Here is a 24,149-nt window from a genome sequence, read left to right as displayed (position 1 = left end):
CAAGGATTTGGTACGCCCTCTGCAAATACTTTATATTCTACTTTCTCAGCTAAATTATATGCTCCAACTACCTTCCATCTTCCTGAAACTTTCTGACATCATTTATTTGCTGTCTCCTCCTCTGTTTTTTTGCTCTTGTAGGTGTATGCTGTTTTTATCCCTTTACTATCATTGAATGGGGTTTGGGAGAGAACAGAAATAAACATTTGTTCAATCCCTCATGCTTAAAAAGACGGCACAGCTCTTGAATCATTTTTATCTGATGCTAATATACATCTTAGGGTGCGTCCAGGTTTTGTAGAGCCTGGAGTTTATAGAGTTTGGGGGCCCCACTTTAGAATAATACAAAATTAGCTATGAAAGCAAATATTCAATTTAGAATGAGAAATCATAAATTTTAACAAGCTGACAAATATCATAAACATTATAAAAACCAGAAAATAATACTTTCGTTAATTGACACACCCCCTATAAAGCCATTTTTCCTAGTTTCTTGGCTGCGTACTCTTTGAGTACCTCTTCCCCTGTGACAGGGGTTTTTTGCAATTTGTTTTATTGAGATAGAAGTCACATAACATAAAACTCACCATTTTAAACTGTGCAATTCAATGGTTTTTAGTATATTCCCAATGCTGTACAACCATCACCACTATCTAATTCCAGAACATTTCCATCATCCAGAAAGAAACTCCATACCTGGGAAGTCACTCTCAACCCTTCCCTTCCCGTGTCCCCTGGCAACCATCAATCTACTTTATGTCTTTATAGATTTTCCAACTAGAATCATACAATATGTGACCCTTTGTGTCTAGCTTCTTTCACTCAGCGTAATGTTTCTGAGGTTCATCCATATTGTAGCATGTATCAATATTAGTATTTCATTCCCTTTTATAGCTGAATAATATTCCATTGTATAGATATACCACATTTTATTTACCTATTCATCAGTTAATGAACATTTGGGTTGTTTCCACCCAACTATTTTGGCTATTATAAATAATGCTACTATGAACATTTGTGTACAAGTTTTTGTGTGAACATATGTTTTCAATTCTCTTCGTTATATAGCTAGGAACAGAATTGCTGAGTCATATGGTAATTCCCATGTTTAACTTTTTGAGGAACTGCCAAACTTTTGCCACAGTAGCTGAACCATTTTACATTCCCACCAACAATGTATGAAAATCCTTGCCAACACTTGTCATTTTCCCATTTTTTATTATAGCCTTCCTAGTGGGTATGAAATAGTATCTCATTGTGATGTGCATTTCCCTAATGACTTATGATATTGAGCAGCTCTTCATTAAGCTTATTGGCCAATGGTCTATCTTCTTTGGAGAAAAGTCTACTCAAATCCTTTGCCCGTTTTTTGGGTTTTTTTGTGTTTTTCTTAATTTAAGTACAGTTGATTTACATTGTTGCGCCAATCTCTGCCATACAGCAAAGTGACTCAGTTTTACACATATATATGTTCTTTTTAAATATTCTTTTCCATTATGGCTTATCCCAGGAGACTGGATACAGTTCCCTGTGCTACACAGTAGGACCTTGCCATTCATCCATTCTAAATGTAATAGTTTACATCTACCAACCCCAAACTCCCAGTCCATCACTCTCCCTCCCTGCCTCCCCCTTGGCAACCACAAGTCTGATCTCTATGTCTGTGAGTCTGTTTCTGTTTAGTAGATAGGTTAATTTGTGCCACATTTTAAATTCCACAGAAGTAATGTCATATGGTATTTCTTTCTTTCTGACTTAATTCACTTAGTATGATAATCTCTAGATCCATCCATGTTGCTGCAAATGACATTATGTTGCTCTTTTTCATGGCTGAGTAGTATTCCATTGTATATATATACATCTTTATTATTTTTAATATTTTATTTTTTAATTTATTTGGCTGTGTCGGGTTTTAGTTGCTGCATGTGCAGGATCTTTAGTTGCGGCATGGGAACTCTTAGTTGCAGCATGTGGGATCTAGCTCCCTGATCAGGGATCGAACCTGGGCCCCCTGCATTGGAAGCGTGGAGTCTTAGCCACTGGACCACAAGGGAAGTCCCCCACATCTTCTTTATTCATTCATCTGTTGATGGACATTCAGGCTGCTCCCATGTTTTGGCTATTGTGAACAGTGCTATGAACACATGGGTGCATGTATCTTTGTGAATTATAGTTTTGTCCGGGTATATGCCCAGCAGTGGGATTGTTGGATCATTTGGTAATTGTATTTTAAGTTTTCTGAGGAACTTCCATACTGTTTTCCATAGTCTTTGCCCATTTTTTAATTGGGTTGTCCTTTTGTCATTAAGTTGTAAGAGTTCTTTATATATTCTGGATACTAGACCCTTATCAGATATTATGATTTACAAATATTTTCTCCCATTCTATGGGTTATCTTTTTACCTTTTTTTTTTTTTTTTTGGCTGCACCACACAGCATGTGGGATCTAAGTTCCCCAACCAGGGATCAAACCCACGCCCCCTGCATCGGGAGCACAGAGTCTTAACCACTGGACCGCCAGGGAATTCCCTCTTTTTACTTTCTTGATAGTGTCCTTTGGGGTACAGGTTTTTAATTGTGATGAAGTCCAATTTGGTTTTTTCTTTGGTTGCCTGTGCTTTGGTGTCATATTTAAGAAATCACTGCCAGTCCAAGGTCTTGTGTTTCCATCTAAAGTTTTTATGGTTTTAGCTGTTATATTTAGGTCTTTAATCCATTTTGAGTTAATTTTTGTATATGGTGTGAGGTGGCAGTACAACTTCACTCTTTAGCATGTGGATATCCAATTGTTCCAACATCATTTGCTGAAAAGACTAACCTTTCCCCATTGAGTGGCCCTGGCACCCTTGTGGAAAAATCAATTGACCACAGATGTATGAGTTTATTTCTGGACTCTCGATTCTACTCCATTGACCCATATGTCAACCCTTATGCTAGTATCATACTTTCCCATGAGTTTTATAATATCATTTTCTATAGAGATAACAGAAAAATAATTCAGTCTTTTCTCTAGCATAGTTGAACATATTTTTGTTGTTGTTGTAAAACTTAGAAAAGTTTCTTTTAGCACAGAGCCATTATTGGTAATGTTATGTAAACTTTTAAGATTGTGGCCAAACTTGGGAAAACTACTAACAAGTCTCTTTCATATGAAGCTTTAAGATTCGGAAAAAATTTTCACAAACTGGCCTTTTGGCATCAAACCTTGGTTTTTGCTCCACTAACTACATACTTCAGGTGCCAGATGCTATGGGACATATTCATATCACTATACCATCTCTAGGACTGCATGTTTATGTCACAACGCCAAATGAGTTAACACAATGTGTAGTATTCATACACACTATCCTTGTACTCAGACGGCTAGCAATACCTTGACTATACACGAAGAGACTGTGAACCACATCAACATATCCTGCTAATACCCAACTAAATGTATCCCCAAGTCAGTTTCCCCATAGCCAGATGCCCAAAATGCCTACAGCTATTCCAGTGCCACCAACATGAGGAGAAGTATGAGAGAAGGGAAATCAGTGTAAAAAGAGACAGCAATCTTAACTGATTGTGGTTAAGATATAGTACATTTGCAAATCCTTCATAACTATGCGACAACGTACAGGAAATATTGTTTCTTGATCTGGACACTGGTTATATAGGCGTGTTAAGTTTGTGAAAAGTCTTAAGCTGCACACTTATAAGCTTGGCACTCTTTCTGTATATAAATATAATATATACTAATAAAACAATTTTTTAACATCTTTATTCAAGTATAACTGCTTTACAGTGTTATGTTAGTTTCTGCTGTATAACAAAGTGAATCAGCTATATGCATATGTATATCCCCATATCCCCTCCCTCTTGCATCTCCCTCTCACCCTCCTTATTCCACCCCTCTTAAAGTGACCATGAACTCATTGCCAGGGTCCCTCCCAGGCCCTCAGATAGGATCCTGAAAGTTAAGCTTCATTAGTTTCACAGTAAACTCACCTATAAATACAACAAATTGGATTATCACAAGATGTGGTTTCTAGTACTACCCTGGAGACTTGGGACTTGCCAACTAGCCATGGACTTAAAAGAAGACACACATGACCTCCGTGAGCATGTTATTCACATAAAGTGCGGAAGAGGTTAGACTATAAACTCTTAAGACATCTTTCTAGTAGTTGTTCTTCTAAGAAATATTTACAGAGTATCTCCTAAGTGTTTAGTACTACTCTAGGTAAATGAAACACACAGTCTCTGCCCTGCACAATTTCTCTGTAAATCTAAAATTTAAAGTTTTTAAAAAGACAAACAGGTAAAGAAGTGAATATAAAAATAAATTATAGGGCTTCCCTGGTGGCGCAGTGGTTGAGAGTCCGCCTGCCAATGCAGGGGACACGGGTTCGTGCCCTGGTCCGGGAAGATCCCACATGCCGCGGAGCGGCTGGGCCCGTGAGCCATGGCCGCTGAGCCTGCGCATCCGGAGCCTGTGCTCCGCAACGGGAGAGGCCACAACAGAGAGAGGCCCGCGTACCGCAAAAAAATAAATAAATAAATAAAAATAAATTATAATAAGTCCTCTGAAGTTAACAAGATACTATGATGGAGAATAATGAAGGTAGAAGCCACTTTAGACAGAGTATTTAGGAACTCTTTGAAATCATAAACTGACACAGAAAAAATAATAAGTAGAGAAAGAAGACCCCGGCAACAAAAGCGGGGTGGGGGTGCCTTCAGATGGGAAAAAGATTGGCCTTTTCAAGATATCAAAACACAACTAATGTTACTAAAGCAAAATGAGCCAAGGAAAGACAGGGCCAGATTGTACAGGATCTTGTTCAAATAATGTCTATTTCATTCAATGTATAATGGAAAGCCACTGGAGGGTTTGAAGCAAGCAGTAAAATTATCCAATTTACATTTTCTTTTTTAATTTATGAAACTGCTCCATGGGGAATAGATTATAAAAGGGTTAAAGAAAAACAATGCAGACCTGATGGGGGAGCACTAAAACTCTGATTATTAGCTCTGAATTATAATATTTTTTCAATATAAGACTCATTCCAGAGAATTAAAGAATTCACATACTTGCAGAAATTATTTTATTCAAATAGTATTTATCTGCCTTATTTCTTTTTACCAGTCTGCTTCTGTTTCCATTGAGTATCTTTCTTATCATTTACCAAAATAACTTATGGATTTTAATAACATTATCATAACTCTTCTAGAAACTGTTGAAAATTTCTTTTGTTAAGTTCTCTGTAATAAAATTCCTGGAAACTTCAAAGGCAGAACATAAAATAACTCAATTACAAAAGCTGGAAAATAGTATGTATTAGATTAGGATACCAAAGAGCACGGAGTCCAACCAAAAGAACAAAAGAAGTAGCAGTGGTAGCTGCCACCACTGTCACCTATGACAGTTTTTTAAATGGCTGCAAATTCTTTGCCACTTTTTTCATCAAGAGATGCAATCTATGTTCTTTCCCCTTGAATCTAGAAGAACTTGTAAGTAACCTGCTTGTAACCAATAAAATGCAACAAGGACTTCCTAGGCTGAGTCAGAAAAGGAGATTCAGCTTTCGCCTTGTTTCCTGACAATTCCTGCTGGTACCCTGAGCCAGTCATATTAGCAGTGTAACTGCCCTGGAGCTGCCATAAACTAGCTCGTGCAGTGAAATCACATGGAGAGGCTCGCAGATGACCTGAAGAGAGATAAATCCCCAGCCAGCCCCGAGCTATTCCAATTCCAGCCATCATCTGAATAAAACACATGACAGACCCTGAGCCAAAACCAGCCAGCAGGGACTTTCCTGGTGGTCCACTCGTTAAGAATCCACCTTCCAATGCAGGGGGCGCAGGTTTGATCCCTGGTCCAGGAACTAAGATCCCACATGCCGTGGGGCAACTAAGCCCACACATCGCAACTACTGAGCCCACGTGCCACAACTACAAAGCCCACGCACTCTGGAGCCCGGGCGCCACACTAGAGAGAAGCCTGTGCACCACAATGAAGAACCCACGTGCCGCAAAGGATGATCCCGTGTGCCGCAACTAAGACCCGATGCAGCCAAAAATAAAATTAATTAATTAATTTTAAAAAAAATTTTTTAAAAGCTGGCAGAGCCCTTTCCAAACTCCTAATCCACAGAAATCACGAGAGATAATAAAATTATTGTTTGTGTTTTAGACCTTTAAGTTTTGGAGTAATTTTTTATGCAGCAATTCTAACAAGCCTTTATAGCAAATATATGATGATTAGTTCAACTTATTGGGGGGAGGGGAAGAATTTGGCTAGCAATAAGGGTGCCTTTTTCCATATAGAGACCAGCTTTCATTTATTTATTTTTTTATTTTTTAATATTTACTTATTTATTTGGCTGCACTGAGTCTTTGCAGCACGCAGGATCTTCATTGTGGCATGCAGGGTCTTTAGTTGCGGCATGCAAACTCTTAGTTGCGACATGTGGGGTCCAGTTCCCTGACCAGGGATCGAACCCAGGCCCCCTGCATTGGGAGTGTGGAGTTCTAGCCACTGGACCACCAGGGAAGTCCCAAGACCAGCTTTCATTTACTTAAGAGATTTGAAAAAGCTATGTAATAATCCAGAGAAAGTCTAATAATAGTTAAGTAAGGCACACTCTTCCTGAAATCAATTTAATTTTATGGCCTTATAGCCTCTACAGATTCTTTCCCTGCATCATGATTCACCCATAGTAAAAGGAAGTGCATAAATATATTTACCATGCCACTGAGCTCAGCCAGATCAGTCTTGCATTATAATCCTTCTAAATACAGAAGTTATCTATTATGGCCTAAATTAATCCCTGGCCTTTCTTCAACCAAAAAGAGTGAGTCAATTATTGCAGAAGCATCAAAACTGCCAAACAAAGCAAAAAGTATTAGATTTACTCTTTTGAACTAAGAATCACCACACATTACCACTAAGTAGAACAGACCTTTTAAATTATGTATCTCATTCATCTCTTTTTTAAACTTTTATTCATTTAATTAAATATCTAATGAGCACTGTGGGTAGGCAAATATGAGTAAGAGCTAGTTCATAGCTACAGAGGAGTTCACAGTGCTATGGGGAAAACATCAATACAACCAATGAATTTTAAGTCAGTATAATTCATGATACAACGAAGTATGCTAACGTATTGTAGGAATATAAATGAGGGTGTTTTGGATATTTCTATTTGCTCCTTCAGATCATTCTCCATCCTTTAACCAGCACTTAGTGTCCTAGGAGGCTGACGTAATGGACTATAGGAACTGGGCTCCCTTACCCTCCAGCCTCAAATTGGGTTCAGTAAATGAGAAGCAACAGCAACGGTCTCTCTGCGTTCCCATGACTACTCGCTCCCTTTCCCTTTCTTGCCCAAAGATGATGCAACTTCCTATCACTGCTAGTCCCTAGGTGCTACACCATACCTAATTGGATTCCCTTAACCCTGCCCATTTATTCTAAGTAGTCCCCTAACAACATTCTCTTTCACCTTTTGTGAGAATGTTATCTGTTTCTATCAGGACCCTAACTGTTAAGACAGGGGCACCTAACTCAGCCTGGGGAAGTCTGGGAAGATTTCTCAGAGGAGAAAATGCTTCAGCTGTCTTAATAGCCGAGGAGATTGGGCAGGGTGACTAGGTAAGGAAGAAAGTACTGTAACAGAGTCTAAGTAAAGCGCACCATCAAAAACTTGGGAGATATAAGAAAATGTGAAAAGAATAGGAAAGAGTGAGGAATTCAGAGTGGTGTAACATAGGCATATGATGGGACACAGGCATGATGGGAAACAATACTAGAACCAAATCATAGAGTTTTTAGATGAAGGTATTTAACAGATCTGGTTTCTATAATAAGTAAATTCAAAGAAAATTCAAAGAACAAAGGTGGGCGGGGGGGGCAATGGGCCTATACTTTAAAAAAGACTTCAGACATACCAACAAAATACAACGTGTAGGCCCTTCCTGCATACGGATTAGAACAAACCAATTATTCAAAAAGGGGGAACGGGACGAGGAAAAGAAGAATTGGAAATGTATCTCTTCATGACATGGATGAGGTTATCTTATTTTCAATTCGTTCATGTGTCTATCAATGAATGTTTATTGAAAATATTTTATTCCTATTTCTCATTTTTATAAATGTAAGTGCTAAGAAAACTTATTTTTATGAAAATTATTTTTAATGATCAACTAACAACTTGATCGGGTCCCTAATTTTGTTGAAATTGAAGGGCTGAAACCACGTGACTTGTGAAAAGATGTTAAGTCATTGGAGTCACTGCCTTCTCAATAACCTCATCAATATTCTAATTTGTCTCTTAGGTGCCCTGGAAGGCCTCTTACCCCAGGACAATGTACTATTTGGGATGGCCTAGAGATGTGCCTTTCTTTTGTAAAGTGAAAGGAAGAAAATATGAAAAACTGATCAACTTTAGAATCTGGAAATTGAGCTCCCTTAAAAATATCCATGGGCTTTCATTCTTTTATTTCACCCTCATTGTATGTATCACTAACTCTAGCACTGACTGTTCAATTATTTCATCCATCAAGTCTTGTCTCTACTTGTTTACACTGTAGGTTCCCTGAAAGCAAGATCGGGATCCAAATCTCTTCTTGAAATCCCAGAACCTACACCTCAGGGTAAGGTGCATGTTAAGACTCTCAACAAATGATCACTGAATGAATATGTAAATATCTCACCACCATTCCAAGTCCTCTTTCTAGTTAGAGAAAAAAGACTTGAGATAACCATACTGGAAATCAGAAGAAACTTGAAATATCATCACCAACCCTATTTTAACGTAGAGAAAAAGACCGGTTTACTACCTAAGCTTTCCTACCTATCTAAAATAAGAAAAACTCAAAACAACTAGGAAATAGAAAACTAAAATGTACAAGGATTCATGTTTTATTACACAAGATTTCTGGTACAACTAGCCTAATTTCTATGGAATTTGAATAATTGTACCAATTGTTCCCTCAAAAAAATCAGTTGCTATTCTCTTCAAAAGATTCAAGAAAAAAATTTCATCAGATAAAAGATTATATTCTGCCTTCACTGGTTTAGAATACTTGTAAAGTCAGGATCTCAACAGTAATTAAATTAGATAACAAATGAGAACAAGTTAAAACTATAGAGCTCTGAAAAAATATTAATTTTCTTCCTAACACTGACAGACTAGTTATATATGTGAATTTCTTAGGTGACATGCAAAAGTAGATCTTTTTGCAGTGACTATCAGACTGATCTTCACTTTGTTGAGAAGTAAATTTTGCAGAGAATGGTAAAGGAGTTCTAGCCATCAAGTCAAATACGAACTTGAATGAATACTTTGGTCCTCTATCTTTATAACTTAACATTGTCAAAATTACTAAGGTACAAACATCGGTTAATTCAGTAATAATGTCACAAAGAGAGATTCTATTATCTGTTTCAAATGAGGTCCTCTTAAACCATGTAAGCTTTTTTCAATTTCATGAATCATTCTTTAATTCACAAAAGTTTACTGAAGATATACTATGTACCAAGTACTGTGTTAGACATGGTGTTTTGAATGTGTCAAATACTATTTTACTTTAAAAAGATAGAAGAATCTTTAAAAATATTTTTTCTTCATTCTTCTTCCTTTACAAAATTCAATTTTTTTAAGAAAGCTCTTTCAGGGCTTCCCTGGTGGCGCAGTGGTTAAGAATCCGCCTGCCAATGCAGGGGACACAGGTTCGAGCCCTGGTCTGGGAAGAGCCCACATGCCACGGAGCAACTAAGCCGGTGTGCCACAACTACTGAGCCTGCACTCTAGAGCCTGCGAGCCACAACTACTGAGCCTGTGTGCCACAACTACTGAAGCCCGCGCGCCTAGAGCCCGTGCTCCGCAACAAGAGAAGCCGCCTCAATGAGAAGCCTGCACACTGCAAGGAAAGAGTAGCCCCGCTCTCTCTCAACTAGAGAAAGCCTGCGCACAGCAATGAAGACCCAACACAGCCAAAAATAAATAAATAAATAATTTTTAAAAAAGATTAAGATGATAAATTTAAAAAAAAGAAAGCTCTTTCAACCTTATTTATAGTATTAAATTTATATGATTCTGAATAATGTGACCAAGCAATAAGTTTTCTACTTCACTAGAGAAAGTTGTATTTAAAGCCTGATGACATAAGATCAAACAAAAAAAAAAGTTGAATAAACTACTAATGTTTGTAATTCTAATATAACAAAAATAATTTTTGTATTGCTCCTGTACATGTAACATAGAGTTTATATGAGAAAGTTTATCCTAAAGTATGGATATGCATTAGAAGCCAGCATCATCTTTGATAGTTTCTAATTCTCCAACTCTATTTCAAGAACTCTTATTTACACTCTGGGTTTCTGTTTTACAGGTCTTTACTCACTGTTGACATCTACCTGTGCAGAAATATCTCCATCTACTGGCAACAGATGAAACTACAGGCTATTTTTGAAAGTACCAGCAGAAAGTCATTGAAGACTTGGATCCAAACAGTTCTCCCATCTCCAAAATCCTGAGCCATTCAAATTACTTACCAAAGCTCTTCCACTTCTTACCAAAACTGGATGGAGGGGTTGAGGGAGAACACAATTAACTGTCTAAATGTTTGCTATATCATTTAAAGATAAAAATTATAACAACAGCTAATTTAGGGACTTCCCTGGTGGTCTAGTGAAAAAAACTCCACGTTCCCAATGCAGGGGACCCAGGTTCAATCCCTGGTCAGGGAACTAGATCTCACGTGCACACCACAACTAAGAGTTTATGTGCCACAACTAAAGAGCCCACATGCCACAACTAAAGATCCCACGTGCTGCAACTAAGACCTGGCACAGCCAAATAAATTAAATATTTTTTTAATTATAACAATAGCTAATTTAACTATATGAATTCCTTACAACACACTGGTACCCCAAGGTGTACAAAACATTTATGCCTATTTTATAAGACATGATTTCATTTAAATCAATACCTATATTAACCATTATTAATGTTGCACTTGCTCCTATAAAACAGCATATAATCGGTTATGACTACTTTATTTAAAACACAATCTTTAACGAAATTGAGTTATTTGTAGTGAGGTGGATGGACGTAGAGTCTGTCATACAGAGTGAAGTCAGAAAGAGAAAAATAAATAACCGTATGCTAACACATATATACGGAATCTAAAAAAAAAAAAAAAAAATGGTTCTGATGAACCTAGGGCCAGGACAGGAATAAAGACGCAGATGTAGAGAATGGACTTGAGGACACGGGGAGGGGGAAGGGTAAGCTGGGACAAAGTGAGAGAGTAATATTGACATATATACACTACTAAATGTAAGATAGCTAGTGGGAAGCAGCCTCATAGCACAGGGAGATCAGCTCCGTGCTTGTGACAACCTAGTTGGGTGGGATAGGGAGGGTGGGAGGGAGAAGCAAAAGGGAGGGGATATGGGGGTATATGTATATGTATAGCTGATTCACTTTGTTATACAGCAGAAACTAACACACCATTGTAAAGCATTTATACTTCAATAAAGATGTTAAAAAAACACAATCTTTGTACACTACTATATGTAAAACAGATAACTTATAAGAACCTACTGTATAGCTCAGGGAACTCTATTCAATACTCTGTAATGACCTATATATGGGAAAAGAATCTAAAAAAGAACAGATGTATGTATAACTGATTCACTTTGCTGTACAGCAGAAACTAACACAACATTGTAAATCAACTATATTCCAATAAAAATTAATTAAAAAATAAAACATAATCTTTTATCAAAAATGTCAAAATACATTAACAGAATACTTTACAGCTTGAACAGTATTTTTCACATACATTATTTCTTATCTAGCAGGATCCTAAAATAAATAACACTCTTTTTTTTTTTTTTTTTTTTTTTTTTTGCGGTACGCGGGCCTCTCACTGTTGTGGCCTCTCCCGTTGTGGCCTCTCCCGTTGCAGAGCACAGGCTCCGGATGCGCAGGCTCAGCAGCCATGGCTCACGGGCCTAGCCGATCCGCGGCATGTGGGATCTTCCCGGACCGGGGCACGAACCCGTGTCCCCTGCATCGGCAGGCGGACTCTCAACCACTGTGCCACCAGGGAAGCCCCAACAACACTCATTTTAAATATGCATTTATAACTAAAAGCATAGGCACCAAGAAAATAAGTGACTTGCTTAAAGGCACAAAGCTTATCAGTGGCATAACTAGGATATGAACCCAAATTTTCTGCCTCCAAGTTCTATACTCTTTCTACAACATCCCAACTGCCTCCAACAATAACAGTAAATAGGTCTACATTACAGATGTCTGCTTTGTGACAGTTCCCAGGAATGCACTGTGGTCAAATAAAAAAGTCATCTTAGATTTTAATAAAATTAAGCTTTTTCCACATACAGATGGCCAACAGGCACATGAAAAGATGCTCAACATCGCTGATTATTAGAGAAATGCATATCAAAACTACAATGAGGTACCACCTCACATCAGTCAGAATGGTCATCGTTAAAAACTCTACAAATAACAAATGCTGGAAAGGATGTGGAGGAAAAGAGAACCCTCCTACGCTGTTAGTGGAAGTGTAAATTGGTGCAGCCACTATGGAAAACAGTATGGAGGTTCCTCAAAAAACTAAAAATAGAGTTGCCATATGATCCAGCAATTCCACTCCTGGGCATATACCCAGACAAAACTCTAATCCAAAAAAGATACATGCACCCCAGGGTTCACAGCAGCACTATTCACAATAGCCAAGACATGGAGACAACCTAAATGTCTATCAACAGATGAATGGACAAACATGTGGTACATATATACCATGGAATGCTACTCAGCCATTAAAAAATAATGAAATAATGCCATTTGCAGCAACATGGATGGACCTAGAGATTATCAGTAAGTCAGAAAGAGAAAGACAAATACCATATAATATCACTTATATATAGAATATAAAATGTGACACAGGACTTCCCTGGTGGCCCAGTGGTTAAGAATCCGCCTGCCACGGCAGGGGACACGGGTTTGAGCCCTGGTCCAGGAAGATCCCACGTGCCGCAGAGCAACTAAGCCCGCGTGCCACAACTACTGACCCTGCGCTCTAGAGCCCGAGAGCCACAACTGCTGAGCCCGAGTGCCAGAACTACTGAAGCCCACGCGCCTAGAGCCCGTGCTTCACAACAAGAGAAGCCACCACAATGAGAAGCCCACGCACTGCAACGAAGAGTAGCCTCACTCGCTGCAACTAGAGAAAGCCCACGCACAGCAACGAAAACCCAACACAGCCAAAAATAAATTAATTAATTTTTTTAAAAATGCGACACAAATGAATGTATCTACCAAACAGAAACAGACTCAGGGACATAGAGAACAGACTTGTGGTTACCAAGGGGGAGGGGGCTGAGGGAGGGGTGGAGTGGGAAGTTGGCGTTAGCAGATGTAAACTATTATATACGGAATGAATAAACAACAAGGTCCTACTGTACAGCACAGAGAACTATATTCTGCATCCTATGACAAACCATAAGGGAAAAGAATATTTTAAAAAAGAATGCATATATATGTATAACTGAATCACTCTGCTGTACAGCAGAAATTAATACAACATTGTAAATCAACTATACCTCAAAAATTAAGTTTCTTCCTTTCTTTTGTCTTATAGGAAAAAATGCTCATAATATAAAATATAAGTTTAAGAAAACCATCGGGACTTCGCTGGTGGCCCAGTGGGTAAGCCTCTGCCATTCCAATGCAGGGGGCCTGGGTCTGATACCTGGTCAGGGAATTAGATCCCACATGCATGCCGCAACTAAGAGTTCATGCATGCCACAACTAAGGAGCCCACATGCTGCAACTAAGGAGACAGCAAGCCGCAACTAAGGAGCCCACCTGCCACAACTAAGACCCGGCACAACCAAATTAAGTGATTGTTAAAAAATTTAAATTAAAAAATAAAATAAATAAAATTAAAAAACCATAATCCAACCCACATTTGACAAAACAATTATATCCTTTCTTTTCTATTGCCACATTTTAGATATGTTTATTTTTTTTTATCCCATCTTTTTCCAAAAATGAGTTGAGAGGGCTGATAGCTGGTAAACAGCAAACTTTGTTAAGTCATGCTTATTGTAATCCACTTTCATCAGTAAGAGACAAAAATAATAATAAACTTTTCAAAGATTCATAATAGAAATGTTGAAAAGAAAAATATTGAGACCAACCTAGGTTTATTCTGATTTCTTATATCTCCATTCATGGTACTATAGAATTTTTTTAAAAATCCATGTCTGACACATGTCAAGAAATTGATAAATATTTGTTGACTAAATAAATGAAACAGGCTCTAAAGCAGGGGTCCCCAACCCCCAGGCCACAGACTGCTAACTGTCTGTTGCCTGTTAGGAACCAGGCGGCACAGCAGGAGGTGAGCGGCAGGCTAGCGAGCAAAGCTTCATCTGCCACTCCCCATCACTCACATTACCGCCTGAACCATCCCCTGCCCGTCCATGGAAAAACTGTCTTCCACGAAACCAGTTCCTGGTGGCAAAAAAGGTTGGGGACCACTGCTCTAAAGCATTACAAGATCCTAAAGTATTATGGGGTCCTAAATTAAAGACTCAATTATGCTTATTAAACTATCAAAATGTTTATGAAAAGTTCAATCAATGTTTGAAATCAGAAGACTTAAGTTAAAACTACAGTAATAGGAAAGTGTGAATTATAAATAATAAACTTACAAAGAAAAGAATTATAGATGAAAGGAACAGAATAGAGTCCAGAAATAGAACATGTATGTTGTCAACTGATTTTTAGCCAAGGTGCCAAGACAACTCAACGGAGGAAACATAAGCATTTTAACAAATGGTGCTAGGAAAATTGGATATCCATATGAAAAAAAAAAAAGAACCTGACCCTTACTTCTCACAGCAAATTTTTAAAAAGTTAAATTTAGGAGGGTCCTACACCAAAATGTAAGTGCTAATATTATAAATACTGCAGAAGAAAACATAGAAAATTTTTAGAACTGTGGATTAGGAAAAGATTTCTTATATAGAAAATAAAAAGCATGAACCATAAAGAAAAAAACTGATAAACAGGGCTTAATCAAAATTCAAAACTTCTGCTCTTTGAGACACTATTGAGGGGGGAAAAACTGCCACAGATTAGGAGAAAATATTTGCAAAACACATATCTGATAAAGGACTTGTATCCAGAATACAAAAAGAATTCTCAAAACTCAATAATAAGAAAACAACCCGATTTTAAAACTATGAGCAAAAGATTTGAACAGATATTCACCAAAGATACACAGATGATAAGTAAGTCCATTAAAAGATGCTTAACACCGTAGGTCAAAGGGAATTAAAATTAAAGCTACACTGAAGTAATCTCTACACACCAATCAGAATGGCTAAAATCAAAGACTGACAACAGCAAGTGCTGAAGTGTTGGCTAGGATTGGGAGCAACTGGAACTCTCAGACAACACTGGTAGAAATACAAAATGGTACAACTTTGAAAAACAGTTTAGCAGTTGTTGTTTTTTTAAGTTAAACACATACTTACCATATGATCCAACAATCCTAAACATTTACCCAAAAGAAATAAAAACATGTTCACAAAGAGAGGTGTACCCAAATGTTCATAGCAGCTTTATACATAATGGCAAAAAACTGGAAACTAATGTCTGTGGATATTTGTGAATGGATAAACAAAATGGGGTATGTGTGCATAATGCAATATTCCTCAGGATTAAAAGGAACAAACAACTGACACACAACATGGATGGACCTCAAAAGCACTATTCTAAGTGAGAAGAAGCCTGAATCAGAAGACTACATACTGTATGATCCCATTTACATAAAATTCTAGAAAAGGTAAAACTATTGCAACAGAAAGTAAATCAGTGGTTGTCAAGGGCTGGGGATATGAGGAGACTGGCTGTGAAGAGGCAGGAGGAAACTTTTGGGAAAGAAAGAAATGCTATTTGTGCAATCATCTATATAGGAATTCCTACCTAAAATCAGGATTTATTTTAAACTAAGTTTTATGTCTGCTGTCAATTTTTAGTAAGAAACCAAATGCCAAACTTAAGACACATGTTGATATTTCTTAATTCATATCAAATGCGGTTTTTAAAAAGTCAATGCCTTTAGAAACGATTCTAAAACAAACACAAAATTCTTCACTTTGTTCAATTAATTATGTATTAGTGGAAAAATACAAAAGAAAAAAAAATTTTAATGTTAGCATTCAACTGTAAAAAATGCCAAATACTGATACCTGGAAAACTAGCATTAGTGAAATATTAGTAGGCTTAGTGTTCAGCAAAGTTGCTCTAATCAAGCAAAAATAGATATGACTGCAATCCTAAATACAAGCCAATAACTAATGTTAGAAAATACAATGGATATGCCACAAATATAAATTAGATTAGCTGGAATTACATTAAAACATAGGAAGAAAACTATTAAACTATCCTAAGCAATATGAACAAAAGCTTAAATAAACGTAAAAACATAGCATATTCCTAGGTGGGAAAACTAAAAACACTTAAATGCCTCCTTTTCCCAAATTAATGCATTCTAATTACAATCCCAATGAAATTTCTTTTTAAATTTAACAATTTTAATATTCACGTGTAAGAGCAAATAAGTAAAAAGAGTCAAAAAAAATTTCTAGCACAATGAGATTAAACTAAATTATAAAGCTACAATAATGAAGAGTATGGCACCGAACAAGAGATAATCTGACTATTATAACTAATTTGTTAACATAACTAAAAAGATATCACACCACTATGGAAAGGAAAAATTGATTAATAAATAATGATGAGATGACTGAGTAGCAATTTGGGGGGAAACATCTTCCTAAACCATTTCTAAAAATACTAAAATAAAATGTAAATATTTACTAAGCCTCTTGAAGAAAAGGGTTTTCCTAAGTATAGAAACGATAGGAAAAACAAAGGAAAAGTTGGACAAATTTGACTCCTAAAGTAACAAATTTATTCAAAATCATTTTTCTTTCAGAAATGATCAAAATTAAAAGTCAAATAACAGACTGGGGAAAACGTCTGTAACAAATATGACAAAAGATTAGTATCTTTTTTAATTCTCAGGCAGATCACTAAGAAAAACACAAATGGCCTAAGTGGTAACTAGGACAAGACCAAACAAGGCAACAAAGAGAAATATAATTAGTAAACAGACAGGAAAATATTCAACTTCACAAGAAAATGTTAAATACTATATGCCATGAAGTTAGCGAACATTTTAAAAAACAAGAGCCAATTCTTGTAATAGAATATTAAGAGGGACACATTTATTCAATGCTGCTCTAAACAGGCACAATTCTTTTAGGAAACAGTCTGACGAAAAATTAATCAAGAACCTAAAAAGATCCACACCCTTTAATGCAACAGCACTCTCTCTATGGAAATATCCTAACAATCCTTAAAAAAAAAAAATTATCCATACCAAGATGTTTATAAATTATCTATAATAACAGAATTTGGAAATAAAAGTTAAAACAAGAAAAAAATATGAACAATGGTTGTTGTATAGATTCTCTTAACTGGTTATCCTAAAATCAGTCTTCGTGGTTCCCATTCCAGTCCATCTTTCCTATTGCCCAAAGATTAACGTTTCTAAACATCAAATATATTGAAGCTTAAAATCCTTCAATGGTTCCCACTATATTAAAAAAAAAAAAATCAAACTTCTTGACAAAATATAACAAGGTCCTAAAATGGGTTGGTCCCTGTCTACAAGCCTCACCTGTTGCCACTCACACCCAGTGCATCAGCCATAAAAAACATGTATAAAACTACAGAGAATTACTTCTATGTCTCCAGCATTCATTCAAAATAAAATGCCAAAAGGCTCTTAATGCATGCTGAAACAGGATTCTGCCTTCATGGAGCTTACAGCACAGACAACAAATGCCCTTCATTGAGTTAGGTCTGATGCTAGAGGAAGAGCCTCTTAGTCAGAGAGGAAAGGTCAACACAGGTCAAGGAAAGATCTGTGGATAAGGGTACCTTGAGTTGAGCCTTAAAAGATAAGCAAGTATCTCAAGGGACAAGGGTAATTCCAAATAAATGAAATTATTTTATTTTCCACACAAAATCCTGTAAGTTTGTAACAGGCTTTCTAGACAGACAGCTTGGGTTCTGACATGTACTTAACCTCTCCAAATTTCTCCTACCTCTTGAAGCTATTATGAGAATTAAAAGTAATAACAGATGTAAACTTAATACAGTGTCTGGCACTTAATAAGCATTCAGTACATGTCCCTCATACAGAAACACATAACAATGTTGATTACAACAGTACATTTCAAGGGTTCAGCTTTCTTAGAGCAAAGAAAGTAACAGTAAACAAAAACAAAGGCAAAGAGAGAAAAAGCAGTAAGAACAGGGTTAAACATGTCACCATAAAGCCAGAGTCAAACGGTTCTCTCTACATACCATGATGATATCCTTGTACTACACATTACAACAGCACAATAACTTATATTCATAATGATACTGAATCATAAATAAAACATTAAGTTCTGTTAAGTACGGTCTATTTGAAAGGAGTAGGGCATATTACATCTTCAAAAGCCTTCAAAATCTTTAAAAGACATCAAAAATAGCTAAAATTAAAACCTTGCATGGTTAAAGCATGGATCTTCATTTACCTTGAAAACTTGAGTTATATACTAAATATGCTAAATTACATGCTAAATAAATGACATGTTAGTATGTTGTGATAGTTATAGTTCAACCAACAGGAAAAAAGTAGAATCCATGATTAAACACACACTCTCTCTCTCTCTCTCTCTCTCTCTCTTTTACTCACCAATGAAAACCAAACTACATGAAGCACCTAGGCAGGTTCAGCCCCCCCGGCCTGAAGGTTTGACTAGAAGAGAGAAACTTAAGAGAAAAGGAAGGAGCTAAGCCACATTGGCTTCCTCCTCAGAAACCAAGAAAAAAAAAAATGAACTGGGGACATTCAAATCACTAACGCCCCTAGAACAAGTCATTATGGTGTACAGGCACATTCCCACTTAGAAAACTGCGAGGTATAATCAAGTTGTAATTTTTAAAGCCTTGAATCAATAAAATATGCAGTAAAACAATACTAAGATACCAGCATATCTAAAGTGAGACTTTTAAAGGTAATTTTCCTTTAGCTATAGACAAGGTTAACCTCATTACTGCTTAGGGTTTTATAAATTAAGAACATGAGATGCACTGTACGAAAACATTTAAATTACAAAAAGGTCTGCAATAAATGTTCTGGAGAAGTAATCTGTTATTTCTCCATATCTAAGAATTTTAAATATTAGAAATTATACTAACTGCTTTTTCCAGCCTTTGGTTTTAAAAAACAGTAACATAGGGCTTCCCTGGTGGCGCAGTGGTTGAGAATCTGCCTGCCAATGCAGGGAACACGGGTTCGAGCCCTGGTCTAGGAAGATCCCACATGCCACGGAGCAACTGGGCCCGTGAGCCACAATTACTGAGCCTGCGCGTCTGGAGCCTGTGCTCCGCAACAAGAGAGGCTGCGATAGTGAGAGGCCCGTGCACCGCAATGAAGAGTGGCCCCCGCTCGCCGCAACTAGAGAAAGCCCTCGCACAGAAACGAAGACCCAACACAGCCATAAATTAATTAATTTTTAAAAAACAGTAATATAAAAAATTACCCCCAATTTTTTTATCATCAAAGAATATCTTCTATCCAAACCATCATAAGAAAAGCCTATTCATAAGTATAATGTATACAAATTTTACATTTTATAATCAATTTGCTCTACAAATACTAGTTGAAATTGATAGCTTTACCATACAGCCCATTTTAATGATCAAGTGTTAAAGTGTCATAAAAAATAGAAGTAGCTTGATGGACCAAATCAGATTTCAACCACCAATGACCTGAGGAATCTCAAATTTGGGATTAAATTAGCCCTTCCTTCTTTGCATCAACAAATACTAAACAGTTTGCTAGTTGACTGTGGTCTCAGGAATAACATGTGGAAAAGTTTAATATCTGTTGTGGGCAAAGATCTCATGGTTCAAATATTTCTCCTTCAGTTTGTATGTATGTGTGAGAGTGTGTGTATGAGAGTGTGTGTGTGTTATGTATGTGTGTGACAGACAGACACCATGCAAGAGTTGTTTACATCTTTCAGTAAAGGGGCAACTCTACATTAAGGATATAATTGAGTAACTACAATTCATAAGGTACCTGGGAATCAAAGACAGTCTATAAATTTAAAATACTAGTATGGTATTAACTTAAAGCAAAGAACAATTACTTTAAATCATCTTACAGCCCAAGTGTATTGTAAACCAAATAAAAAATCACTACAGGATCTGTTTTTTTTTTCTTTTAATTTTCCTCTCTTATGGAACCTGAATCTAAATGAACTGTTAAACACTTAGTCTAAAGGTATGCCAAACATTTCTTAAGGTCTTAACAAAGAATCAACTTTTTTTTTTTTTTAAACAAAACGAGGCCTAGGTTAAATATTTTATTTGGCTTCTCAAGATGGACTGAAAAGTTGGGCACCAGCTCCAGACCAATTCCTGGACGCACATCAAACACAGCCCTGTCATTTATCCAGTCAGTCAAAACAATCTTTTCCATCTAACTCTTTAATGTTTATGTCCTAAAAAGCTGCTAATTGAATCCAGCTCTTGAAACCTTATTTGTTAAAATCTATACCATCTAATCTGTAAACGAACAAAAATGAAAAAATACATGTTAACTTTCCTGGCAAAACAAGAAAATCCACCATACGTAACCAAAATGGAGAGGGCGATGTTTTTAATATTTGAATAGTTTTCTCTTAAAATATGACAGAGACAAATTCCCAATGGTTTTAAGAAATTGAGAGTATCTCAAACTGTTTTTACAATTAAGGGGACACAGTGTATTTAAAATTCCTCAGAAAAATGTAAAAATACAAAATCACTCTACAAATTTAGCCCAGTATTTTTTTGGAGGGATAGGGAATAAGTGTAATCTTTTCTCCTAACTTTACTCGTGAATTTTTATAATGTATCATATTCAGTAAGGAAACCACAGATAAACACTTTAAGATCTGTTGAGTCACACTAAAAACCTCAAACTCATTCTGCAGAAAATCAAAATCCCTGTTTTCTCCCTCATTTTCTTATTGTGTATACAGCCTAGAAGGAATTAAGTGGCCACTAGCCAATTTCTAATACTTTTTGCACACCTGGAATCACAGGTTCTTTCCACCATCACTGACACAGGACTGACTCCAGAGAGGAACAGATAGAGTAGATAAACTCTAAAGCAACAAAGATCCCTTATAAAGGTTTCCATTGCTTCCTAAGAAAATAAGGAAACTGAATGGGGGGAAGTAGGGGAGACAGGCATCTCCCAATCCAGGTTTTCCATTAAGAACCACTCAGTTAATGATTCTTTGCAATCTTCCCTAAGGAAGGTAAAACTGTCATGAAAGTAATATATTTTAAAAACTGCAGCCAACATATACAGTCAGGCTAAATTCTCAAATACCTAATTCACTGCAAGTTTTTATCTCGAAAGTTCAGCCAGTGGACTGGGATGTGACACACAAGCATTCAATTACAAAATTAGTCCATATAAATCTCAAAGTCTAGTGGAGGCAAACATAATTACAGTTTATTCTTACACGCGCACCCACACACACATACACACACAGATTCTCTAAGGAAAGCCACCTTTCTCACCACATATCTGAATATCAACGTGGATAATTAAGAATGAATACTGAAACTAGGATAAGTACACTGGTTTCCATTACACTTTTCAAACCCCAAATAATTTTTCCTTATACTGGGGTAACACGACCATGTAAGAATATCAAAAACGGCGCTGTAAGCATAATGTACCTGTAACGTTAAAGATTTCATGCACTTGGAATCATAAACACTTTGTAAGAAAAGCCTGCTATCTAGCAACCCCTCCAGACATTCTTTTCCATTTAGAAAAGGGAAGGGGAGGAGAGTGGGGAGAGAGAGAAAACTTCGCTTAAAGTATGTCTGAGTACATACTTAGAAATGGACCCAAAAAAAGGTGTTTTTAAAGCAGGTCTAGAGTTAGCAGTGAGACACAAGCTCTGCGGCCTACAAGGAAAAACCCCAAACACGCTACCCTACAATCAAACACTTCCAAAACACAGAGGGTACAATGAGCCCGAGTCGTCGGATCAGACAGACACACCGGAAAAGTCAACCTCAGTCTCCTTCCCTCTCAAAGCCGTGCGTTTCAGGTGTGTGGCACCGGCTGCTGTGCCTGGCAGCAGAGAGGGAAGGTTTTGCACGCGGGCACAAGTGGGCGAACAAGTTAACAACCAGGGAACACACACACACACACACTCTCTCCCGTTAAGCGCTCCATCTTTAAGGAGTGTTTACTGCGCGCAGTCAGCAGCCGGATTCAATAATCCCCTCCACAGGAGCTCCTCATCCCCTCCACGACCCCACCTGGGCAGTAGCCCAAGGGCTGCTCCCCGACGCCCCAGGAGAGAACCGTGCTTCTCGGACCAGGCTTTTCGACCTCAAATCCGCCAGGAATTCGAACCGGGGGACCCCCCCCCAACAAAAGACACCCGAGTCACCCTTGGCTTTTGTAAGAATTTCCAAACAAGGCAGAGTGGTTTGCAATTACTCTCCCTGAACTAGGCCTTCCCACGTTCCCGACTCGCCACTCACCATTGATCGCGACCCTGGCCCTTCTCAAGGCCACAGGCACCCCCCCCGCCGGCTCGGCCACCCCGCGGCCGCCCCGGCCCGGCTCCTGCCGCCCGCCCAACCCCCTCACCTGTCAGGCGCAGCTTGACGGGCCCGTTCCTCCGGCCCCCGGGGTTAGACATGTCCCCGGCGGCGGGGGCGGCGACGGGGCTGCGGCCGCGGCGCTGGGCCCGGGGCCGGCGGGCGGCGGGCGGGGCGGGGCGGGGGCGACGGCGAGGCGCGGCGCAGTCACCACAGCGGCCGGGGCTGGGGCCCGAGCAGCCGGCGCCGCGGCCGCCACGGCCGGAGGGTCCCGGATGTGCCGAGCGTCGTCGCCATGAGCCGCGGAGGGAGCGGGACGCCGAGCTCCCCCCTCCTCCCACTTCTCCTTCCTCGGCCCGGGACGCACAACAAAGCGGCAGCCGCGGCCGGCCGCGCCGCCTCCGCCCGCTCCCGCGCCCCGGCTGCCTCCACGCAGCCGCCTCCGCCTTTCCCTCCTCGCGGCTCGGCAAGGCCCAGGAGCCGACGGGGCCGGTCGGTTGAAGCGCGCGGTGCTCGGCGGCGCCGGAGCAGGACTCGGGGCTCGGCCGCTTCCTCCTCCACCCGCCCTCTTGTCTGAGGGAACCGGGTCTTGGGGCCGCCGCCGCCACTCGTCGGCTCCGGGGTCGGGGAGGAGACGGGGTGGGGGGTGGGGGGCGGGGCCGACGGGGGCGGGGCCGGAGGGCGGGGCGGGGCCTGGGGCGGGGCCTGGGCAGGCGCGCGCAGGGTTCCTGGGGCGCTGGGGCGCCAGGCCCGGGTTCGGCCTGGGCGCGTCGGTCTGTGTTGGTGTGTCCTGCTGTCCCATGCAGGAACTTGAGGAAGGAGCGGGCAAAGAAGCAGAGTGGCGGCGCCGAGGTCTGTGGTGCCAGCAGGGCCTAGTGTTCATCCCGCTTAACGGAGAGCTTTTGTCAGTGCAATGCAGACCGCTTTTATTAGACGCCCACTGTGTGCAGGGCTCTGAGAGGCTGGGGCGAGCAAAGTGATAACCGAATCCGCTGCGCTCCGGATTGAGCGTCGCTGGGGTGAGGGAAGAGACACTATTCCCTTACCGAGGGTTCCAGCAAATCCCCCGGGGTGTTTTGCTCCTGGTATCGTAGTTGCCACCACCATCCAGGACTCACCTGGTGAACGAGATCAAGTTACCGGCCTGCTTGGGCTCCTTTTTCAGCTGTAGCTCAAGGATAGGAGGATAGTAATGCCTGCAAGGATAATTAACAAGATAAGCCTTCGAGAGCAATGTATGAAAAGCTCTTCGTACAGTACTGTATTTCGTTATCTCAGGAGGGAAAAAATAGAAAATGAAATAAAAATAAGTGTACCTTGCCCTTTGACCCTGTAATCGCACTGTTAGGAATTTATTCTTGATATGATAGT

At 39.1% G+C, this 24,149-nt stretch overlaps 1 protein-coding gene across 1 annotated transcript in view; it reads right to left on the bottom strand.

Annotated features, from left to right (window-relative positions):
* SMURF2 (SMAD specific E3 ubiquitin protein ligase 2) overlaps positions 1 to 23,366 on the bottom strand; it is a 116,960-nt gene extending 93,594 nt beyond the window's left edge. Inside the window, exon 1 of the mRNA XM_082860473.1 lies at positions 22,828 to 23,366. Within this exon, the coding sequence (XP_082716599.1) occupies positions 22,828 to 22,879 (52 nt within the window). The 5' untranslated portion in view covers positions 22,880 to 23,366. The remainder of the gene's footprint in view (positions 1 to 22,827) is intronic.
* Positions 23,367 to 24,149: the final 783 nt, after the last annotated feature.

This window comes from Leucopleurus acutus (assembly GCF_964270905.1).
Source record: "Leucopleurus acutus genome assembly, chromosome: 19".
In the NCBI taxonomy this organism is placed as follows: Eukaryota; Metazoa; Chordata; class Mammalia; order Artiodactyla; family Delphinidae; genus Leucopleurus; species Leucopleurus acutus.
Note: the sequence above shows the minus strand (reverse complement) of the source record. Positions and strands in the feature narration are given on the sequence as shown.